Here is a 19,566-nt window from a genome sequence, read left to right as displayed (position 1 = left end):
ATCCAATCATGGTTCAAAATAATTACCAGTCAGAGCTGCTGCTGCCAGTATGGCATATAGATGTTAAACCTACATGTTTGAAGCGTTGTCTACATCTAGGATTTTCCACCTACAGTACATGCTTATCAGATATAAGCAACAAATTTTAGTACATTTCACACATTCCCGCCATGCCACCACCACTACTGATGTTCCCACTCTCAGTTCCTGCCAGCAGATGGCATGTTATGGAAACTAAGCAGATCATGTCCCTTATCAAATTAAAGTTTTGTTGAGCAGCTCAAGAACCTGGTATAAAGACGTGCAGAGATTTGTTACCATGACACATGATTAACTGAAACGGTAAAGAAACATAATTTTTTCGCACCGGCTGAACACAAAAAAAAATCCAAAAAGAAAAGCATTTGCATTTGGTCAGAAATTATCCAAGAGTTACATAGTATATGTCATTCAGTTATGCTAAGCAACTGCTTCTTGAAATGTCAAGGCACTGGTATAATATGGCCATATTAATCACAAAAAATGTACATACTTTTCAGTACAACCATAGAAGTTTGGAATCAAATACAGAGAGATGTAAACATAACTTTGCCATGCAACTAGAGCATACTATTAAGAAAAGTGATTGAGAAATATGAATTATCAAAACAATAGCAATACAGCAGGGAGAAAGGGCGCATTGGGATCCAACAAATAAATACCAGTGTGCAGAAGGTGGTACAATATAAAAATGAGTTCTAGATCCAAATAGTCACGTAGTTTTGCATTGTGATTGGTATAGTACCCTGGAGATATTCTTAGAGCCTAGATTTCTACAAATACTCTACAATTATTAGTTAGATTAGTCTCGAACTACAGCAATTTATTGGATTCCGGAAACAAGACCAAGAGTCAATCCTGCACTGGAACTACAGAATAAACTAATGGTAAAATCTGATAATATGTAACTCTATATGTTCAAGATAACCGACCTTTAGTGGGATAAACAATGAAAAAGTCCTTGGATGTGATATCAGAATCTTACAAGATTAGTTAAATTACTCACAAAGCAAAGAAGCAATAAGTATAATACTGTACCATATTACAATATTTATGAGAATCTACAAGAGCAAAATGAAAGATGTACAATGACTTGCAAAGTGCTTTTAAGTACCCTGGAGGAATGCCAAGCTAGACTCATATTCCTCTGAAGTTGGAGTGCTATATAAAAGCAGATCGCTTCATTGCATCAGTAGTTTGATCTGAGAGGAGTACGCAGTTAATATCTTTTAGCAGCACCACTATAACTTCAAGGCTAGTCCAGGCTGAAGGTCATCTGCAGGCAGAGTGGAAACCATGGTAAGAGGGAAGGTGCGGATGCGACGAATTGAGAACCTTGCCCACAGACGGGTAACCTTCTGCAAGCGTCGAGAAGGGCTGCTCAAGAAGGCCAGGGAACTCTCAGTGCTTTGCGATGCTGAAGTCGGTGTTATCATTTTCTCCTCTCAGGGAAAACTCCATGAACTGGCAACTAATGGGTGCGTTTCCAAAATTCATGCTACATAGTGATTTTTAAATGTCTGAATGCAACTCTGAGATGTTTTCCTTTTGTTCACAAAATGCAAGAAACATGCAAAGCTTGGTTAAGAGGTACCAGGGCGACGTGGTAGAAAGTCAAATGCAAAACAGAGCTCTGCAAAGCCAGGTCTACGTATTTACTTTGCAAAGCTTGAAAACATTGCAACATTTGCAAGAACTCCAAAGAGATATATATCTAGTAAAAATTCATCTGTAGGGACTAACGCATTAAATATCCAAGTGAGCCACTGGATGATACTCAGGGTGGATCACATTTAGATACAATTGGGAGGAGCACAATTTTTGTTATAAAAAAGATCGATTCATTTTACAAAAAGTGGTTTATTAAGCAACCAAACAAACATCACATTTTTGTTTTAACACTAAATAACTGATTTTGTCCATGACAATGATACCAAAGATAACTAATACTCTTTTGCACCATATAACAGGTAGCAGAACCCGGGATTTATTTGGTAAGGGAAGAAATAGATCAACTTCAGCAGGGTCTAAGGTAATCTTCCTCTTTAAGATGGATGGTTACATATCTTGAATTGAAATTGATTGTATTAGCTTAGTGAGGCCTTAGTGCCTCCTAAGAGACAAATATATGCACAATTCAGCCCCTGCAGTGCACTGCTAACGTTTCCATCGTTTGTGCATCTTGCAAACTACAATGGTTATTGACAACCATCAAAGATATATTTAGAATTCCCACGGTACTGCATGACCAACATATAAAGTAACGCGCAGAAGTACAAATAGAGCTCCATAAAGCCTTAAAAGTTGAATCCATGGTCAGCATGAAAGATAATCTAGAGCTTAGAACAAGAAACTGCTGAAAAGATGGTAAGGGACTTCAATTGATAATTCATGTCATTAAGATGTAAGTAAGGACTTCAAATAATATTTTAACCCATTAAGATGAATATAAAACAACAACAATCAAGCATCAGCAGAAACCCAATTGAATTTTCTGTTTCCATACAAAATAGGTTTCCGTGATCAAATGAGTCAAAGAAATCATAAAAGTGATAACTTGTAGGAACGTTTAAACTAGCTACTATTAAGAAAGTATATCCAAGAGAGCAAGACACATCGCTAGTAATACAAAGAGAACTGCATCCAAGCTTGTATAGTAGCTTTAATTATTTTCTAATCAAGAAATGCTGCAACTCAATTTATGAGTGAAAGAAGTGATTCTGAATGACATAAACATTACGAATTAAGTCAAATCATGATGTTCCTGTACAGTCACTTGTATGGATTGCTTAACACATACAACAACCTCCGGAAAACATTTAAGTGATAACTGAAGCAACGCAGGTCCATGTATGGAGGGGGAGCAGGGGACATGACGCTAGATAAACTGCATACACTAGAGAAAAGTCTTGAGCTATGGATTTGTCAGATGCGCTCCACAAAGGTAGGACATCTGTTATCCACTTTCTTATTGTTCTGATTCCTACATGGTATTCACTAAACTAGTATGTAATGCTTCCCATCAGATGCTAATCATGCAGCAAGAGATACAGTTTCTTGAAAATAAGGTCAGTCTCGATGTCTCATATTCTTTTTTTATTCTACAAAGATTCCTTTATTCAATGCATGCTTTGTCTCTTCAAAATATAATTAAACCAATTAAACGGAAGTCTATAGCAACCAAGAATTTGCACAGAAACAGAGGATCATAATACGTAAATCAAATATGGGTCAGCCAATTTGACACTTCACAGAATTAAGAGACACATAATATTACTTTGAAGTGGGTTTACTGCTAAATAAATTATGTAATATTTTTCAAAATTTTAACCGATTGACCTTGCTTAAAGGAGGGTTAAATGCCCATATATAATTTAACCTCTTAAATTTAGGGTTGAATACAGATTACCCTCAATTTCTCAAGGTAGCAGCAAGCAAAATAAACCCACCACTTGTAAGATAAGTCCACATTACCACCTCTATTTGATCTGAAAAAGAAATTTGAACTTTTTTCTAGAGAGTACAAGGTGGACACAAACCACACTCACGCCACCACACACAAACACAGGTCTGCACTTCCCCTACACATGCTAAGGGAAATACTGGAGAATCTACCGGCCTCACTTAATGTGGGCACGCACTGTTGCACTTAATGGGCACACCAATCACTAGGAGGGCCACAAGCCATCTGTGTATCAAAAACAAATGTACAAATACAATTTCATCAAAATGATTAACAGGTGGCCTAATAGACCGCCATATTAGAATGAAAGGGGTTATTCTCTCACTTGATAAGTTGAGTTTGTAGTTTGTCCTTAACACTAACCTACTGAAGTTTAAGCATCACAATGGCACTCCTCTATTTTCCCACTATTTAATAAAAAATCTGAAATATTCAGTTTTGTCAACGGTACAGCTATTTCACATTTTTGTGTGGAGTAGGGATATTATCCAATGTCATAAGAAATTAAGAACTACCAGAATATATATTATGATATTTATGAGCTATCATTTGCACAAATCTGAACCGGCAAAATGCTCAGTAAGGCCCTTCCCTACTGTCCCTGTAAAAATATATGCAAAATGCCGATGATAGGGTATGCTGATTATCTTTTTCATTTACAATGTCCAGGTGAAAGAACAGAATGAACTCATGAATATGTGCTCAGTCTTTGGTGGATCTCCATATTCAACAAATCCAGTTAGCAACGAAAACTGTTTCTTTTCGATCTAGTTTGTGAACCGCCCTCGCCATGTGTGATTTGGTGTGTGTCTTGAGAACATCTATATTCACAAGTTCTGTTCTCGGAGTGCAAGTTGTATTGAATAACCCATATGATTTGAATTGTACTGTATCTGCTGGCTCTTGTGACTGAAGGAGTATTATTTTTGCAATCCAAAATCTGGAAAATTTACTTGCATTGCATGACATAACATTATATAGCAACATACACGGACTCGTGGAGCACATATTTCATATGTTATCCCTGAAAAAGTGAATTTTCATGCAGCTTAAGTACAGGGGAGTGGGCTAAACACAAACAAGTAAAGCTACATAATGTTGCGCAACGCACGTCCAGTGGTGGACTAGACAGGTGAAAAGAACAGGATGAACTTGTGAATATGTGCTCGGTCTTTGTCGGATCTCCATATTCAACACACCCAGTTACCAATGGAAACTGTTTCTTTTCAAACAAGTAGTGTGAACTGCCCTCCTCACTATCATTTGGTGCGTCTTCGGAATATGTATATTCATAATGTTTTTACTCGGAGTGCAAGTTGTATTGAATAGGCTGCAGGAACTGAACTGCACTGTATCTATCTAGTGAATTTTTGTGACTGCGATCCATATAGTATTTACTTTTGCAATCTAAATGTCTGGAAAATTTACTTTGATAGCATGACATTTGTATAGCATCATAGTTGTGGAGCGCTCATATGGTCTGCGCAAAGAACATAATTTCAGGGGAGTGGGCTAAACAGAAACAAGTAATAAGTAGGCAATTTTGTCCAACACGCGTGCAGTGATGGACTAGACACTAGACTAGAGGCGGGAGGAGGAGAAGAATGGGCGTCCGTCACTCACAGGAGCGCGATGAGGACGAAGAGGAGGAGCGCGGCGACGAAGGAGTACTTGAGGGCGGCGGCGAAGATGGAGGCAGAGATGAGCACCAGCTGCAGCAGCAGCGACGCGCCGGCCCAGACCAGCGCGGCCGTGAGGGCAACGGCCGCGGCGTTGTCCGGGGACGGCGCTAGCAGCTCCCCCCAACGAATCTCCGACAGCGCCGGCAGGGAGGATCCCTGGGGCGGCTTCTCCGCCGGCGGCCCGCTGCCTCCTGAGGCCGGACAGGTGAGCTTGAGTCGCCCGAACTGGGTGCGAGAAGGCCCAGCCGGAAGGCTGCGGAGCGGACGAGGAAGCAGGGGCGGAATCAGAGTCCGGATGTGTGCCGCCATGGCCATGGGAGGTGACTGGAGAGAGCACGAGGCAACACAGGAAAAGGCACTCATTGGTTTCTCATAATCCATTTCTCGCTGCCAAAAATAAGTTTAATTGAGCATCAAAGTTTCGATTTTATTTCGAAGCAGATTTAGTGTACATGAGCACCGGTGCTTATAGTTTTTAAAATATTTAAAAATTATATTTTTATGTTTTAAAAAGCTTTAAATTTATTTCACGAATACATACACATGTCTCGAATAATCGTGTAAAATTTTGGTAGAAATTGCATTGTATTTTAAGCAACAGAAATAAAAAGAAATTTGTGGTTGTGTATAGGGTCAAATATTTGTCACAAATTTTTTTTTGTAGCTCAAAATACAACAGGTTTTTCTCCAAAATTTCTATTGTACCTTCAAAATGTTTATATGTATATGGGTATTTAATTCAATTTTTTAAATCTAAAAAACATGATTTTTAAAAATTAGAGGCACTAGTGCTCATGTGTCGAAGGCACTTTTCGTATTTTATTCCTCTATTTAAGTGTGACGAAGATTGTTTTGGTTTTAGTTAACCTGCTAGATATCCCACTGCATGGTTGCAGATCGATCTTTGTTTGTTCTCTAAGTTGTTGGTTGGCTTATGTTCTTTAGTAATCACGACCAGTTTGTGTTCTAATCTTTTTAGAGGCGTGTTTATGAAATTTCTCTTTTATCCTGCAATGATTTCAACTTAATTCATCCTTCTATTTATTTTTAGTAAGTAGCATTAGTTGAGATTGTCCTTGTTGTGTCTGCTCCCATGAATTCATAACCGAATATTTATAGGAGTGTACGCTTGCACACATAAACATATTTTTATTATGGTGCATATAAATATAAACAATGATGAAATAAATTACAGTGATACTCAACAACAATATTTGGTAGCTAACTATTGCGCCACTCTTACTTGCTGACTAGCTAAATATCACCATTATTTGGTAGCTACCTAATCACATTTCATGATGTATATTGTTGGAAGTTGATGCTCAGGTAAAATGATATGGAGATACATCTTCGAGACAATAGGTTCATCCTCTTTTCAAGAATGTTTTCTTTTTGAATTTAAGCTTTTATTGGGATTGGACATTCTTACCTAGTTTAGGCTATGCACATTATTTGTATTTATTATTTTTTGTGTGGCCACAATGTGGTTTAAGAAAACATACATACAAGCATGAAATATGCGTATGTGGTGCTGCTTTAATAGAAGTGTCTTTTGGTAATAACGTACTTAGCCACCTAACATGGGATATTCAATTCCAATGACATTGCAATTTCAGGAAAAAGAATGGTAAAATGAGGAGAGAGAGAGAGAGAGATTAAAGGGGTTTATGTACTAGAACAAGAAGGGACATTAAAGGGATTCATGTACTTCAACGTAAAAAATCAGTGAAAGAGCACTTTGTTGCAAATCCCCATAAATCAAGGTAAAGCAAATACCTAGGGAACCTCACATATCATGCATATATCATATCATATACCAAAGTTAAGGTGATAAAACAACATGAACTTTATTATCTTAGCATTTAGTTTCATATCTTAATGATCATTGATGTCATAGTGTATTACAAGTGTTAATAATGACAAGATTTGCAACACAAGCCGACGAGTGATGCATCACGCTCTGGCGCGACGGCCCCGCTAGAGCTGCATGCCTAGTCATCATCTTCCTATTCCAGAAGAAACCGGTAGATGTAGCGGCACTCTCTGATAGATCCTTCGGGCTCTCTAACTTGGTGATGGTTGGGCCAAGAACCAACTACGATGGGACGATTGAACAAAATTGGCGGCGGCAAAGCTACATAATTGTAGGAAGGGGTGAAGAAGGGGGTACGGCCGGTGTAGAAGGTGTGGTGCGACTTGAACTGAGTGGAAGAGATAGGTGGACGATGCATGGCGACTATGGTGCGACCCAGAAACATTTGGATCATTGCGTTCATGAGTGAAGCAATGCGAGACGAGGTAGGGCGCTACACACATGGCTACAACGCGGCATCGGGAGGCGGCAACACATGTTGGAAATCTTGTTGCGTCGGGGGAGGAAGATGTCGGCAGGGCCAGGGCACGATATCGGTGCACGATTTGAAATTATTATTTCCTTTCCAACAGCGTTGCGCTATGACGCGGCACGAACGGAGGGTGGTAGGCGTTAATGCGCGAAAATTTAGCGTGAGGTGCGGACAAAAAGCAAATATTAAGCGTTAGATCTTATTTTCTCAGCAAGTTCATGGTTTTATTATAATATATAAGAAGTAGAGATAAGTATACATATGTGTTTTTTCTACTAAAAAGAGAAATACTTCCTCTATCTGAAAATATGTATCTCATTTTTATCTAGATAAAAGTATATTTAGATACATTTTAGTTAGAGATACATCTGTATCTATAAAAAGTTAAGACACATATTTTTAGTAGTAAATTACAAATGACATAATAACTGTTTATTAGAGAATAAAAATAGTGCGGAATACAAGTTTCCGACGGTTGTCTTAGCCAATCTTAAAACCCGTCAGACGAGTAGTGTTCATGGGGTAGGAGTGTGCGCGTTCATAAGGAAGAGTGTATGTATGTATGTGCGACCGTCTACGTCTGTAATTGTGTTTCGCAAAAAAATCTTTTTTTCTGACGCAAGCTCATGTTTTTATTATAATATATAATTAAGTAGAAATAAGTATAGATATGTGTATTTCCTTAGGCCGGTGCCACCGCAGGCGGTAGGCGGGGCGCTAACGGCGGCGTCGGGGCGGCAGAGGGGCTGGAGGCGGGCGGGACGAGAGGAGAAGCGCCGGCGGGCGCCCGCTCCCGCCGCCGGGCGCCGCGTTGGCGGCTTGAGGAGAAGGCGAGAGGGCGACAAGCGGGGCGGCGCGATGGCGGGGTGGGGCGAGAGGGTGGCGGGCGGTAGGGCGGGCGAGAGCGGGCGAGAGGCGGGCGGGAGGCGGGCGTTATGCGGGCGAGAGGCGGGCGAGAGCGGGCGAGAGTGGGGCGGGAGTGGCTAACGGCTAGCTGACGTGGCGCGACGCGATTCGTCCACGTCAGCTAGCCGTTGCTGGTTCAAAAAACCCTATAAATACCCCCATATGTTTTCAGTCATTCCACACCTCCACTCTCCATTTCCACTCCACTCTACACCATGTCTTCGTCCAGCAGCAGTTCGAGCGACGGAGTGGAGGGTGATTTCATCGCTGCATTCCAGGAGGGGTATGAGGAGGAGATGCAAGCCGAGGAGGTGGTGCCAAGACGTCGGCGCCGCCGAGAGGTCATCAGGCGTGATCGTCTTGGTGCCCACGATCGGCTGTTCGAGGACTACTTCGCCGACGACTGCAACTACCCTCCGAGCTTCTTTCGCCGAAGGTATCGGGTTCAACATTCTAGCAGTTCCGGGCCGCTCCTTCTCCAGGCGTACTCTTGGGTTGATCATGCGTGCATGTGTCATTCTGCACAACATGATCATCGACGATGAGCGTGGTACAAATTTGAGTCCAATGTCGGCCCTGCAATACACCACCATGCACCACCAAGCCTAGCAGCGAGGATTCAGATGGACAACGAAATGAGGGCCTCACCGGTGTATAGACAGCTCCAGCAAGATTTGATTGAGCGTGTGTGGGCTCATAATGCCTAGATTATGTAATTTTTTCAAATTTTTATGTAATTTTTTCAAATTTTTATGTAATTTCTTTTTATGATGTAATCGGTACCAATTTTAGTTTAATAAAATAATTTCCTTGCATTATTTTTAATGTTGTAATCTGGAAAAAAAAGCTAATGTTGAGGAGAGAGAAATGCCTATGTGGAGGAGAGAGAAGTGAGAGTGGGGACTATAGCCCATGCATTGGCAAGGTGGGGTGAGAGTGGGGTGAGAGTGGGGTGAGAGTGAGGAAAAAGCTGACGTGGCGAGGCTAGAGTGGGGCGGTGCATTGACACCAGCCTTAGAAAAAAGAGAAATAGTAACTGTTTATTTACAAAAAGAATATAGAGAACAAAAATTGTGCGGAATACAAGTTTCCGAGGACGGTTGTCTTCATCCTCCCCCTCTCCTCCTCTCTCAAGAGAGAGAATAAGGTAACCATCGCCATGGTCCCCGCACATGCCCGAACAATTCATCCCCATTTGCAACGCCAATCCACTCCGAGACCACAGCGAGCGAGCCATCGAAGCCAATAGATCGCCGATCTCGCATGGAGCATAAATTCAATCTTGTTCGCATCGCATGTGACCTCGCCTGAAATCGCCGCAAGAATCCACCGAGGAAGAGGGGCAGACACATTTCTCCTCGCTCTACGGTCGGCGGAGCCGCCATAAACCTCCCCTAAAGCTCCTCGATCATCATCTGTTCTTCCGCCAGTAATCCATAAAGGAAAGAGGGCCCGTTTCAAGATCCAATCTTTTTTGTGTTGTGCAATCGAATCAAAATCCCTATAAATTTCCTAGGGAAGAAGCCGAGGAGGCGGGAACCAACTTGCATTTTTTTAATCCGTCGTTGGTCAGGATTCGTGGCTCGCCAAGAAGGGGAGGAGGGAAAGAAGTTCCTGATCCCGCGGGAACCACAGAGGTCGACGCCAATGCAGCCGGACCCGAAAGGCCCGGGCAGGGAGAAGGCCAAGGGCAATGCGCACGCGCGGCTGCCGCCGCCGGTGGCGGCGCCGACGGCGTTGCGGCCGGCGTCGGTGCTGCCGCACAAGACGGCGAACGTGCGCGACCACTACCGCATCGGGAAGAAGCTGGGGCAGGGGCAGTTCGGCACGACGTACCTGTGCGTGGCCAAGGAGGACGGCGCCGAGTACGCCTGCAAGTCCATCCCCAAGCGCAAGCTCCTGTGCCGCGAGGACTACGAGGATGTCTGGCGCGAGATCCAGATCATGCACCACCTTTCCGAGCACCCCAACGTCGTCCGCATCAGCGGGGCCTACGAGGACGCCCTCTTCGTCCACCTCGTCATGGAGCTCTGCGCCGGCGGTGAGCTCTTCGACCGCATCGTGGCCAAGGGCCACTACAGCGAGCGCGCCGCGGCGCAGCTCATCAGGACAATTGTCGGGGTGGTGGAGGGCTGCCACTCGCTTGGCGTCATGCATCGGGACCTCAAGCCAGAGAACTTCCTCTTCGCCAGCACTGCCGAGAATTCCCCGCTCAAGGCAACGGACTTTGGGCTCTCTGTGTTCTGCAAACCTGGTGCGTATGTGATTGTCCACGCAGATTTCTCAAATTGATTGCGATCGGTGGTAGGGAGAATGCTTGTTAGATTGTTCATGTTATTTATAGTAAGCTTGTTGTCAATATGGCATTTACGTTGATCGTTCATTTAGTTACTAAGTTTTTTGATAGATCGTTCTCTGTGTTCATCAGGGTATTCATACCATTGATGTTTACTAATTTGACGAAAACTGAATATGATATCGTAGGACAGTAGGAGCAATTGTAAGGGGGGTAACTTTATAAGAAAGAACATGCTTTAAATAGTTTGCACCCCAGTTATCTGATGTAAATGCTGGGGGAGATGGATTCCTGTGGTTTGTCTAGTTTGAACTTTGATGCTACTTTTTTTTTGTCTTACATAATGATGGCAGGTTATTACATTAGATAACAACACATTTGTTTGTAATGATCGTATGAGGCCCCAATCTTCTGTTGGAAATTCATATTGCCATGCGTAATTGTGACTAGAATTGGGAGGAAATTGTTGGTAATTTTTAGGACTTGTATTATTTAAGTGTAGGTATAGTATTGTGGAGTACGACAGTGATTTACAGTTATCAACTTCGATGGATAAACATTAGCAATTTTGGTCTGAATAGTCATAGATGATTATTCGTGTGGCCTTATCTGGGTTGGTGCCTGATGGCATGTAAAATTTTAGATATTATGGCCTTAAAATATGTCAGAGTCTAGCTCATACGCGTTTGCTGTTTTCTTAGTATGGATTTGTCTTGTTTGATACTTTGATGTCACTATGCCATCATATAAGTAGACACGTCTTCTTGTTGTGTTCCCTGATGAATCCACTGATTCCTTTGTTCATAAGATTCAGCTTAAATCGGATATCAAATTGCCTCATGAACTGCATTGTGAACTGTGGCGTTTGCATTATATAGATATGTCTTATTGCTGTATTCCGTGATGAATTGCTGCAGAACTGATGTTCGTAGGTGTGCACTTGATGGAATAACATCGCTACAATTCAAACATGGTTGTGATACAGAATGTCGCTTATTCTAGTTTGTTACCTTAACTTCGTGCTGATAATGTGCACCCTAGGACACATCGCTACGTTAGTTATGCTTTGCTGAAGGTTTCATAATTCAGCAAAAGGAAGATGCAAGTAGGAAAACCTGGCAGGAGTGATAAGCATTATATAGTTTATGACAAGAAATATTTTTTGCTAGTTTAACAGAATTTGTGGAATGCACCTACGAGCAGCTGCCATGCTTCGCGCAGTGACATATTTTAGTAGTCTTGAGTTGATGTGGCTTACTCTATTATTTCGCTAGAAATGATTAACAGAATTTGCATCAAAATCTCACTCACAGCAAAAACGTCTCTTCGAATATTGTCAGGTGATAAATTTTCTGATGTTGTTGGGAGCCCCTATTATGTTGCACCTGAGGTGCTTATGAAATCCTATGGCCCAGAAGCTGATGTCTGGAGTGCTGGAGTAATTCTGTACATTTTGCTGTGTGGTGTGCCACCATTTTGGGCAGGTAAAACATTTACTGTTCCAGCAAATTGACTTGTGAAGTCTAGATAAATTATCATTTACTGACCTGGCTATCTTTCCATGGGTCAAATATGCTTTTGTTCCCTCAGAAAGTGAATCAGGAATCTTCAAGCAGATTCTTAGAGGTAAACTTGATTTGGAAACTGAACCATGGCCTAGTATCTCTGATAGTGCTAAAGATCTAGTTCGTAAGATGCTTACCCGGGATCCTAAAAAGAGACAGAGTGCTCATGAGGTTCTATGTAAGTCTCACTCCGTCCCGCCCCACATCACCCTCTGTGTCACGCAAGTGTACTTGTTACTGATAACAATGGGATCCCATGCCAGGTCATCCATGGATTGTTGATGATTCAGTGGCACCTGACAAACCTATAGATTCTGCTGTGTTGTCAAGGCTGAAACACTTTTCTGCAATGAACAAGCTGAAGAAGATGGCATTGAGGGTGTGTAGATGAGTAGATATCTTTTGTTCTTTACCCTGTTAGTGACATGTAGCATATTTTGCACAATAAATTCAGTAGTACTTTGTTTTACCGCTACATTAGATTTAGGGCTCTGTTGTACCATTGCATTATAGCCTCCTTTGTTTGACACTACATATTATACAAACATTTAAGACTATAAATAGTTTCGCTAAAAAAAGTAACTCGAAAGTTGAACTGGTTTCATTACCATTTGCACATTTCTATTGAAGATCAGGATTTCAGTAATGAATATGCATTACTGTGTATCAATCTTGTTATGAGGCCTTGTGTCTTCCTCATTTGTATTGGCTGTACAATCTCGTTTGCTTTAACTCTTGGTGAACTGGCATCTCACATTAGATTGTGATAATCATATTGCAAATGCTCAATAGAGATAACACCATGGTGCAATATGAATTACCTTAGACCTTGATCCTCTCACAAACTAAGAATATGTTTCTGTTCTTGCAGGTAATTGCTGAAAGTCTATCTGAGGAGGAAATCGGTGGTTTAAAAGAATTGTTTAAAATGATTGATACTGACAATAGTGGTACAATAACTTATGAAGAACTGAAGGATGGCTTGAAAAGGGTGGGCTCCGATTTAATGGAACCTGAAATCCAGGCGTTAATGGATGCGGTAAGTGCATTGCAACTATGTTGTTGAGTGCATTGTTCCACCTTTAATAGAAACAAAGAAATTGCAGTCTGAAACGTTTTAGATGTTACACACCATTGAGTTTGTAATACGGTTTTATCTATCTTTTGCAGGCTGATATTGACAACAGTGGATCCATTGACTATGGTGAATTCTTAGCAGCTACGCTGCACGTGAATAAACTGGAGAGGGAGGAAAATTTGGTGTCAGCATTCTCATTCTTTGATAAGGATGGAAGTGGCTTCATAACAATTGATGAGCTCTCGCAAGCATGTGATAAATTTGGTCTTTCTGATGTCCATCTTGAGGATATGATCAAGGATGTGGATCAAAATAATGTTGGCATTCCTTATCACGATTCTGCACTTCTCTGTTGTCACATGCTTACTTGTATACTTGTCAATTGATATATCTAAATTATTTTGTAGGATGGACAAATTGACTACAGTGAGTTTGCTGCAATGATGAGAAAGGGTAACGCTGGTGGATCTGGTGGGTCTGCTGGACCCCGTACCGGTGTGGCAGGTAGGAGAACCATGAGGAACAGCCTGCATGTGAACCTCGGTGACATCTTCAAGACCGGCGAGAAGTAACTCATGTCGGAGGGTTCTGCCTTTCCAGATATTACCATCTGAAGTTTTTGATGTTTTATCATCTGGACCAATCGAAACAGATGATTTAGTAACTGATTCGTTACTTGCATCACCAGGGTGTTGCTGAATTTTATTAGTAGTTAGAGGAGGGCATACTATGATAATTTATAGTGTAAACAAAATTTAGGTGCTGAAATGATAAGCTAAGTTGTTTATCGTCCTTTGATGAATAAAATGTTGATAAATACATGTTTGTATCTAATCAACTTTTGTTGTTAATGCACAAATTGTTGTTGGATATTTCATAAGGTAGGTATGGAGTTCTGTTCCATAAATTTCCTCAGTTGTATTTTAAACATGTTATTGTAACAGAGACAAATTTGTACTATACAAGTTATTTCTGTTTTGTCTGTTGTGTGTTGCTGCTATACAACAGTTGCAAGGATGTGTAGATAGTAAAATTCAGTATGGAGATGTGATGAGAAAGATGATCTTCAACATGGGTGGACTTCCTTGAATCCTATTGTTGCTAGGGAGGTCTTCAAACCAGTGGCCGTTGTTCATGCTGCATCTAGTTGCGAGGCACAACCACATCCTAGCAATGAACCTGCCATTGAAGCTATAGTGGCTGTGGCATTTGAGTCACACAGACTATGAGAGCAACAAGCAACTCACAGCTGTAGCCGTTACTATCAACGAAATCCTAGAGGGAAGGGGAAAAAAATGATGCTGCAGCCCGACGTGAACAACCGTGAAGTCTGAAGTATGGCAACCACCCGGGATGAATCTGTCTATCCATGGATGCCCTATCCTAAGAAATCTCCGCCGTAGGCCGCTGGTAGAAACCAGCCACTGGTGATGATGTCAGCTAGGACCTAGGAGTGACCTGTTTTGAGGCCAGCAGCATTTAGGCAATTCCCTTGGTTTGGATGAGGTGCAGGAATTGCTGAGAGGCTGCCCTTTTACACGGTGCACATAAACATTGTGAATTGGCGAGGAATAGTATGACACAGCAGGTGAGGACAAGAGGAGATGACAGCAACAGGATTGGAGCAATGGAGAGCCAGCCATTGAGGCATCCAAACCTCCACCCCACACCTCATATCCCCTTTGCCCCAGCCATTCAAATATCTACCAAGGAACCGCAGCCCAGCGCAAACTCCATTCCATTGGTCTCAGTTAGTGAAGCAGAGAGGATACCAGCCAGCTTGAGCCTGAGGCCAGTCACCAAGACAGGAAGAAGAAGAAGAAGGATATGGCATCCGCTACTCTCCTCAAGTCCTCCTTCCTCCCCAAGAAGGCCGAATGGGGCGCGGCACGGCAGGTGGCCGCCCCGAGAGTCTCTATGGTCGTCCGCGCTGGCGCCTACGACGATGAGCTCGTCAAGACCGCGGTACGTTACCAATTCTTGTGTTTCCGGCCGGTGATACTGAATTCATACAAGCTAGAACTAGCAGGAGAAGTGAAACGAGAATCTATGCATGGATGCAGAAAACGATCGCGTCTCCCGGACGCGGCATCCTAGCCATGGACGAGTCGAACGCGACATGCGGGAAGCGGTTGGACTCGATCGGGCTGGAGAACACGGAGGCGAACCGGCAGGCGTTCCGGACGCTGCTCGTCTCCGTCCCCGGCCTCGGCAACCACATCTCCGGCGCCATCCTCTTCGAGGAGACCCTCTACCAGTCCACCGTCGACGGCAAGAAGATCGTCGACATCCTGGTGGAGCAAGGCATCGTGCCCGGGATCAAGGTGGACAAGGGCCTCGTCCCGCTCACCGGATCCAACGACGAGTCCTGGTGCCAGGGCCTCGACGGCCTCGCCTCCCGGGAGGCGGCCTACTACCAGCAGGGCGCCCGCTTCGCCAAGTGGCGCACCGTGGTGAGCATTCCCAACGGGCCCTCCGAGCTCGCTGTCAAGGAGGCCGCCTGGGGCCTGGCACGCTACGCCGCCATCTCCCAGGACAACGGCCTGGTCCCCATCGTGGAGCCGGAGATCCTGCTGGACGGTGAGCACGGCATCGAGCGCACCTTCGAGGTGGCGCAGAAGGTGTGGGCGGAGACCTTCTACTACATGGCCCAGAACAACGTCATCTTCGAGGGCATCCTGCTCAAGCCCTCCATGGTCACCCCCGGCGCCGAGTGCAAGGACAGGGCCACCCCGGAGCAGGTCGCCGACTACACGCTCAAGCTCCTCAGCCGCCGCGTCCCGCCAGCCGTGCCCGGGATCATGTTCCTGTCGGGAGGGCAGTCGGAGGTGGAGGCCACGCTGAACCTCAACGCCATGAACCAGTCGCCCAACCCGTGGCACGTCTCCTTCTCCTACGCCAGGGCGCTGCAGAACACCTGCCTCAAGACGTGGGGTGGCCGGCCGGAGAACGTCAAGGCGGCCCAGGAGGCGCTGCTGCTCCGCGCCAAGGCCAACTCGCTCGCCCAGCTCGGCAAGTACACCAGCGACGGCGAGGCCGCCGAGGCCAAGGAGGGCATGTTCGTCAAGAACTACAGCTACTAATTAATCGCTCTCGCTCAAACCCACTCCGGCCCCGTTATATACTATCGTACTAAGCAGATGGTGATGATGATGATACTCCAAACGCAAGTGCAAGATCGATCGAGCAGCAGCGCGCCGATCGCACGGAGAGATGGCTTACTGCATTCCATTACACGATTTGCTAGATCTTTTTTTTTTTGTTTTTTAAACTTTGGCGCCTCTCGATTATGCTCCACTAGATTGTAAAGCTGCCTGCCTGTATGTGTGACCCGTGGATTTTCATGCATGGTTACTGCAAAATTTTGCATGTTCGTACCTAATTAATTATTAATGGTTAATATATCTTTCTTTTTTACTGGGAAAGCATGATATATTACCCGGACTGCACCGCAAAATCGCTGGCAACCAACCGACGAGCAAAACTAGGGACATGTCCATTCCAAAGAATCTGTGGAACATGCACCAGTTTTTCCCCATACATCGCCATAGCGTTTGCAACCGAATTACACGCCCGTGGGCTAAACGAGAAAGTAAAAGAATTAAAGTTTGGTACAGCAAAAGACTTTATCGCTTTGAATAGAGCACCATTGGCAGCACGATCAAACACATTCCCATTGACGCCGAGCACCAGGACTTGAGCATCAGACTCAACCCAGATATCCGACACGTCCCAATCCGCCACCGCCTGGATCGCCTTAAACACAACAACAACCTCCGTGTGGAGAGCATCACTGGCATTATCAGCAGCTCCCAGAACAACACCATTGCAGTCCATGATCACATACCCCCATCCTCCCATGTCTGAGGCCGCAAAGAAGCTGCCATCAGTATTCACCTTGATCACTCCTTCATCAGGCGGCTTCCATTTTGGGTTCAGCTGGGGCTTTTTATGAGACAGACCAACACAGAATTGGGTATACTCGATGGCATTCCTCACAACATTGATCACCACAGCATCAACATCTAACTTGATACCCTCAGCATTGATTTTATTCATGTGTTTCCACCATTCCCAGAGCAGAGCGACGCTTTTAATCTTGTCCCCCTGCTCAAGCTTAAAGATAGAATGTACCAGCTCTTTGGGGCCAGTGCAAGACAGAAGCTTGTCTCTCACCTTCCCCAGCGCCATCCTCCTCCACACTTGTTTCACACCTTTGCATCTCAGCAGAACATGGGCACCATCATCATTAAGACGATGGCAGACTTGGCACAGGGATCCAGGTCAACCCCCCTTCTTGCGATATTGCACCCTTTGGATCCAGCATGAATGGTTAATATATTGGGTGTAGTACAATGAAATTTTTTTGTGGAAGTGCTTTGTTGGTTTTAACTGTTGCCCATTCCTCTATAATCCTCCCGCCGCCTGCCCTGTATAAGAGTGGTTCATCCTCCATCACATATCTTGAATTTGCACAATATGTGTATGAGTTGCATCTATTTCTATGTAACAAATAGCATTCTCCTACTTTTCTACACACCATACATATTAGATATCATTTCCACTTGGTCTTCTTGCATTAAATGTTTAACTTTTGATCATCTGTTCCTAGCTCTAGATGCCAGAAGACCCCCCCCCCCCTTTAATAAAAGCTATATGTTCCCTCCCATATCATTATCTGAATCGGAGCAATTGTTATTCACGGAAATCGCCATGTTCTCCTGATGCAGGCCATAGTCAATTGAGACACACACGGTTTACTTTATTCTATTAATAAAGATAAGGTGAACATGGCGGCAAAACTACCTTTTAGGAACCCCCCGCAAGATCTCCCTCTCTCTACTCTAAGGCAAGGGAACTTTTCAAACTGAATAAAACGCCTCATCTTATATATATTTGTGGTTGAATGTAATCCATCCATTGAGGAAGAGGTTATCCCAGCGGGGGATAAAAATATGATCATCTCGTCTGACGAATGGGAAGTCTTAGTTTGTATCTTTATTCAAGTTGGATTCTTCTATGCACAATTCCGTTGAGTTTGGACATAGCTCTGCGCTGCAACTCGAAATGCTAGTGAAATAGAAAGTTTCTACTTTCCACAATTTCTTTATCCGTTTCTTCTCCTTTTGCTTTGTTATTACCCTCCATTCTTCTATATGCTAGTGAAACAGGACCCATTTGGATTGGCTTGAGAGGATCGCATTCTTGAGATGCTAAAGGCTGGCCAAAGGGTTAATTAATCTAATAAGATCTCTTCTTCCATCTATTTTATGCTTCAATAAATCGACTTCTCGATGGTGGACATCCACATTTCTAGAGTCAGATTCATGTGCAGCCTTTGTCTTTCATTGATTATGTTTATTATTCTCGAATAGAAGATGATAAGATGCATACTCCCTCCTCATTAAGTAATAGGGCATCCTTTTTGGGACAGACGGAGTAAAAAAGATTGGATGGCTTCGGTCCGTATTTTTCCCAAGTTAATGGTTTTCCAAGTAAAAAGATTGATATCATGCAACTGTTGTTTGAGAATTTCTCTCTTTATGATAGACATTGTTTTTGTGTGGGTGTGAGCTTTCACAGTGATAACTTAGCCTAGGTACGGTGTGAGCTGGAAAAGTGTGACCTTTTCTCCATATATGTGTGATGCATATGTTTTCTTAAGACAAATAATATATAAGTATTTTAAGGAAAACAGATTTGTCTGGCATTGTATTAAGCTCGAAAGGTTGGAACAGAAATCCTGTACACCGCTAAGAAGCAGAAGAAAGCAAGATAAAATGAAAGGTCCCCAAAGGGAACCTGAAAACCACCACAAGAAAGTTAGTATATAAGTGGTGCTGATGTTATAACTCAAATCACGATAAGTATGCGCCATGTTTCACCGACATTGTCTATATGCCACTCTCTCCGCATCCGGCCGTTGCTATGCCACCATGGGCATGGAAGAGGATCCTCATCTTTTCACTGAGATTTTTGACTTTGTTATGGTTGTTGAGAGAGGTGAACAGGGCATCGGTTCAAAGTGGCGGTGTTGCAACTAGGAGGGTATGTGTACAATGTTCTTACAAGAAAGGAGGTCGTATACTCGACAAGATGTCACTTGGGTGTTTTTAATAGGTTAGGCCGCCTAGGGCGACATGATCCTATGCCACTACCGCTGGCTGTATGTCAAGTATAGAGCCGTTGGCC

General features: G+C 43.5%; 4 protein-coding genes across 4 annotated transcripts; 3 read left to right on the top strand and 1 right to left on the bottom strand.

The window, feature by feature from the left end:
* Positions 1-1,053: 1,053 nt before the first annotated feature.
* On the bottom strand, positions 1,054-5,521 carry LOC127299576 (uncharacterized). The gene is made up of 2 exons (XM_051329553.2): positions 5,126-5,521; positions 1,054-1,315 (listed from the first exon to the last, which is right to left on the bottom strand). The coding sequence occupies exons 1-2, from the start codon at positions 5,497-5,499 to the stop codon at positions 1,312-1,314; spliced, it is 378 nt and encodes a 125-aa protein (XP_051185513.1). The 5' UTR covers positions 5,500-5,521; the 3' UTR covers positions 1,054-1,311.
* On the top strand, positions 1,336-4,397 carry LOC127299575 (MADS-box transcription factor 33-like). The gene is made up of 6 exons (XM_051329552.2): positions 1,336-1,517; positions 1,606-1,684; positions 2,010-2,071; positions 2,884-2,983; positions 3,066-3,107; positions 4,172-4,397. The coding sequence occupies exons 1-6, from the start codon at positions 1,336-1,338 to the stop codon at positions 4,271-4,273; spliced, it is 567 nt and encodes a 188-aa protein (XP_051185512.1). The 3' UTR covers positions 4,274-4,397.
* Positions 5,522-9,527: 4,006 nt separating the features above from the next.
* On the top strand, positions 9,528-14,350 carry LOC127299573 (calcium-dependent protein kinase 28). Its single transcript, XM_051329550.2, has 7 exons — positions 9,528-10,689; positions 12,072-12,215; positions 12,322-12,474; positions 12,560-12,675; positions 13,168-13,335; positions 13,467-13,691; positions 13,782-14,350. The coding sequence occupies exons 1-7, from the start codon at positions 10,083-10,085 to the stop codon at positions 13,944-13,946; spliced, it is 1,578 nt and encodes a 525-aa protein (XP_051185510.1). The 5' UTR covers positions 9,528-10,082; the 3' UTR covers positions 13,947-14,350.
* A 791-nt stretch (positions 14,351-15,141) lies between these two features.
* Positions 15,142-16,776, top strand: LOC127299574 (fructose-bisphosphate aldolase, chloroplastic-like). The gene is made up of 2 exons (XM_051329551.2): positions 15,142-15,339; positions 15,438-16,776. The coding sequence occupies exons 1-2, from the start codon at positions 15,202-15,204 to the stop codon at positions 16,455-16,457; spliced, it is 1,158 nt and encodes a 385-aa protein (XP_051185511.1). The 5' UTR covers positions 15,142-15,201; the 3' UTR covers positions 16,458-16,776.
* Positions 16,777-19,566: the final 2,790 nt, after the last annotated feature.

This window comes from Lolium perenne, chromosome 5, assembly GCF_019359855.2.
Source record: "Lolium perenne isolate Kyuss_39 chromosome 5, Kyuss_2.0, whole genome shotgun sequence".
Lineage (NCBI taxonomy): Eukaryota > Viridiplantae > Streptophyta > Magnoliopsida > Poales > Poaceae > Lolium > Lolium perenne.
Note: the sequence above shows the minus strand (reverse complement) of the source record. Positions and strands in the feature narration are given on the sequence as shown.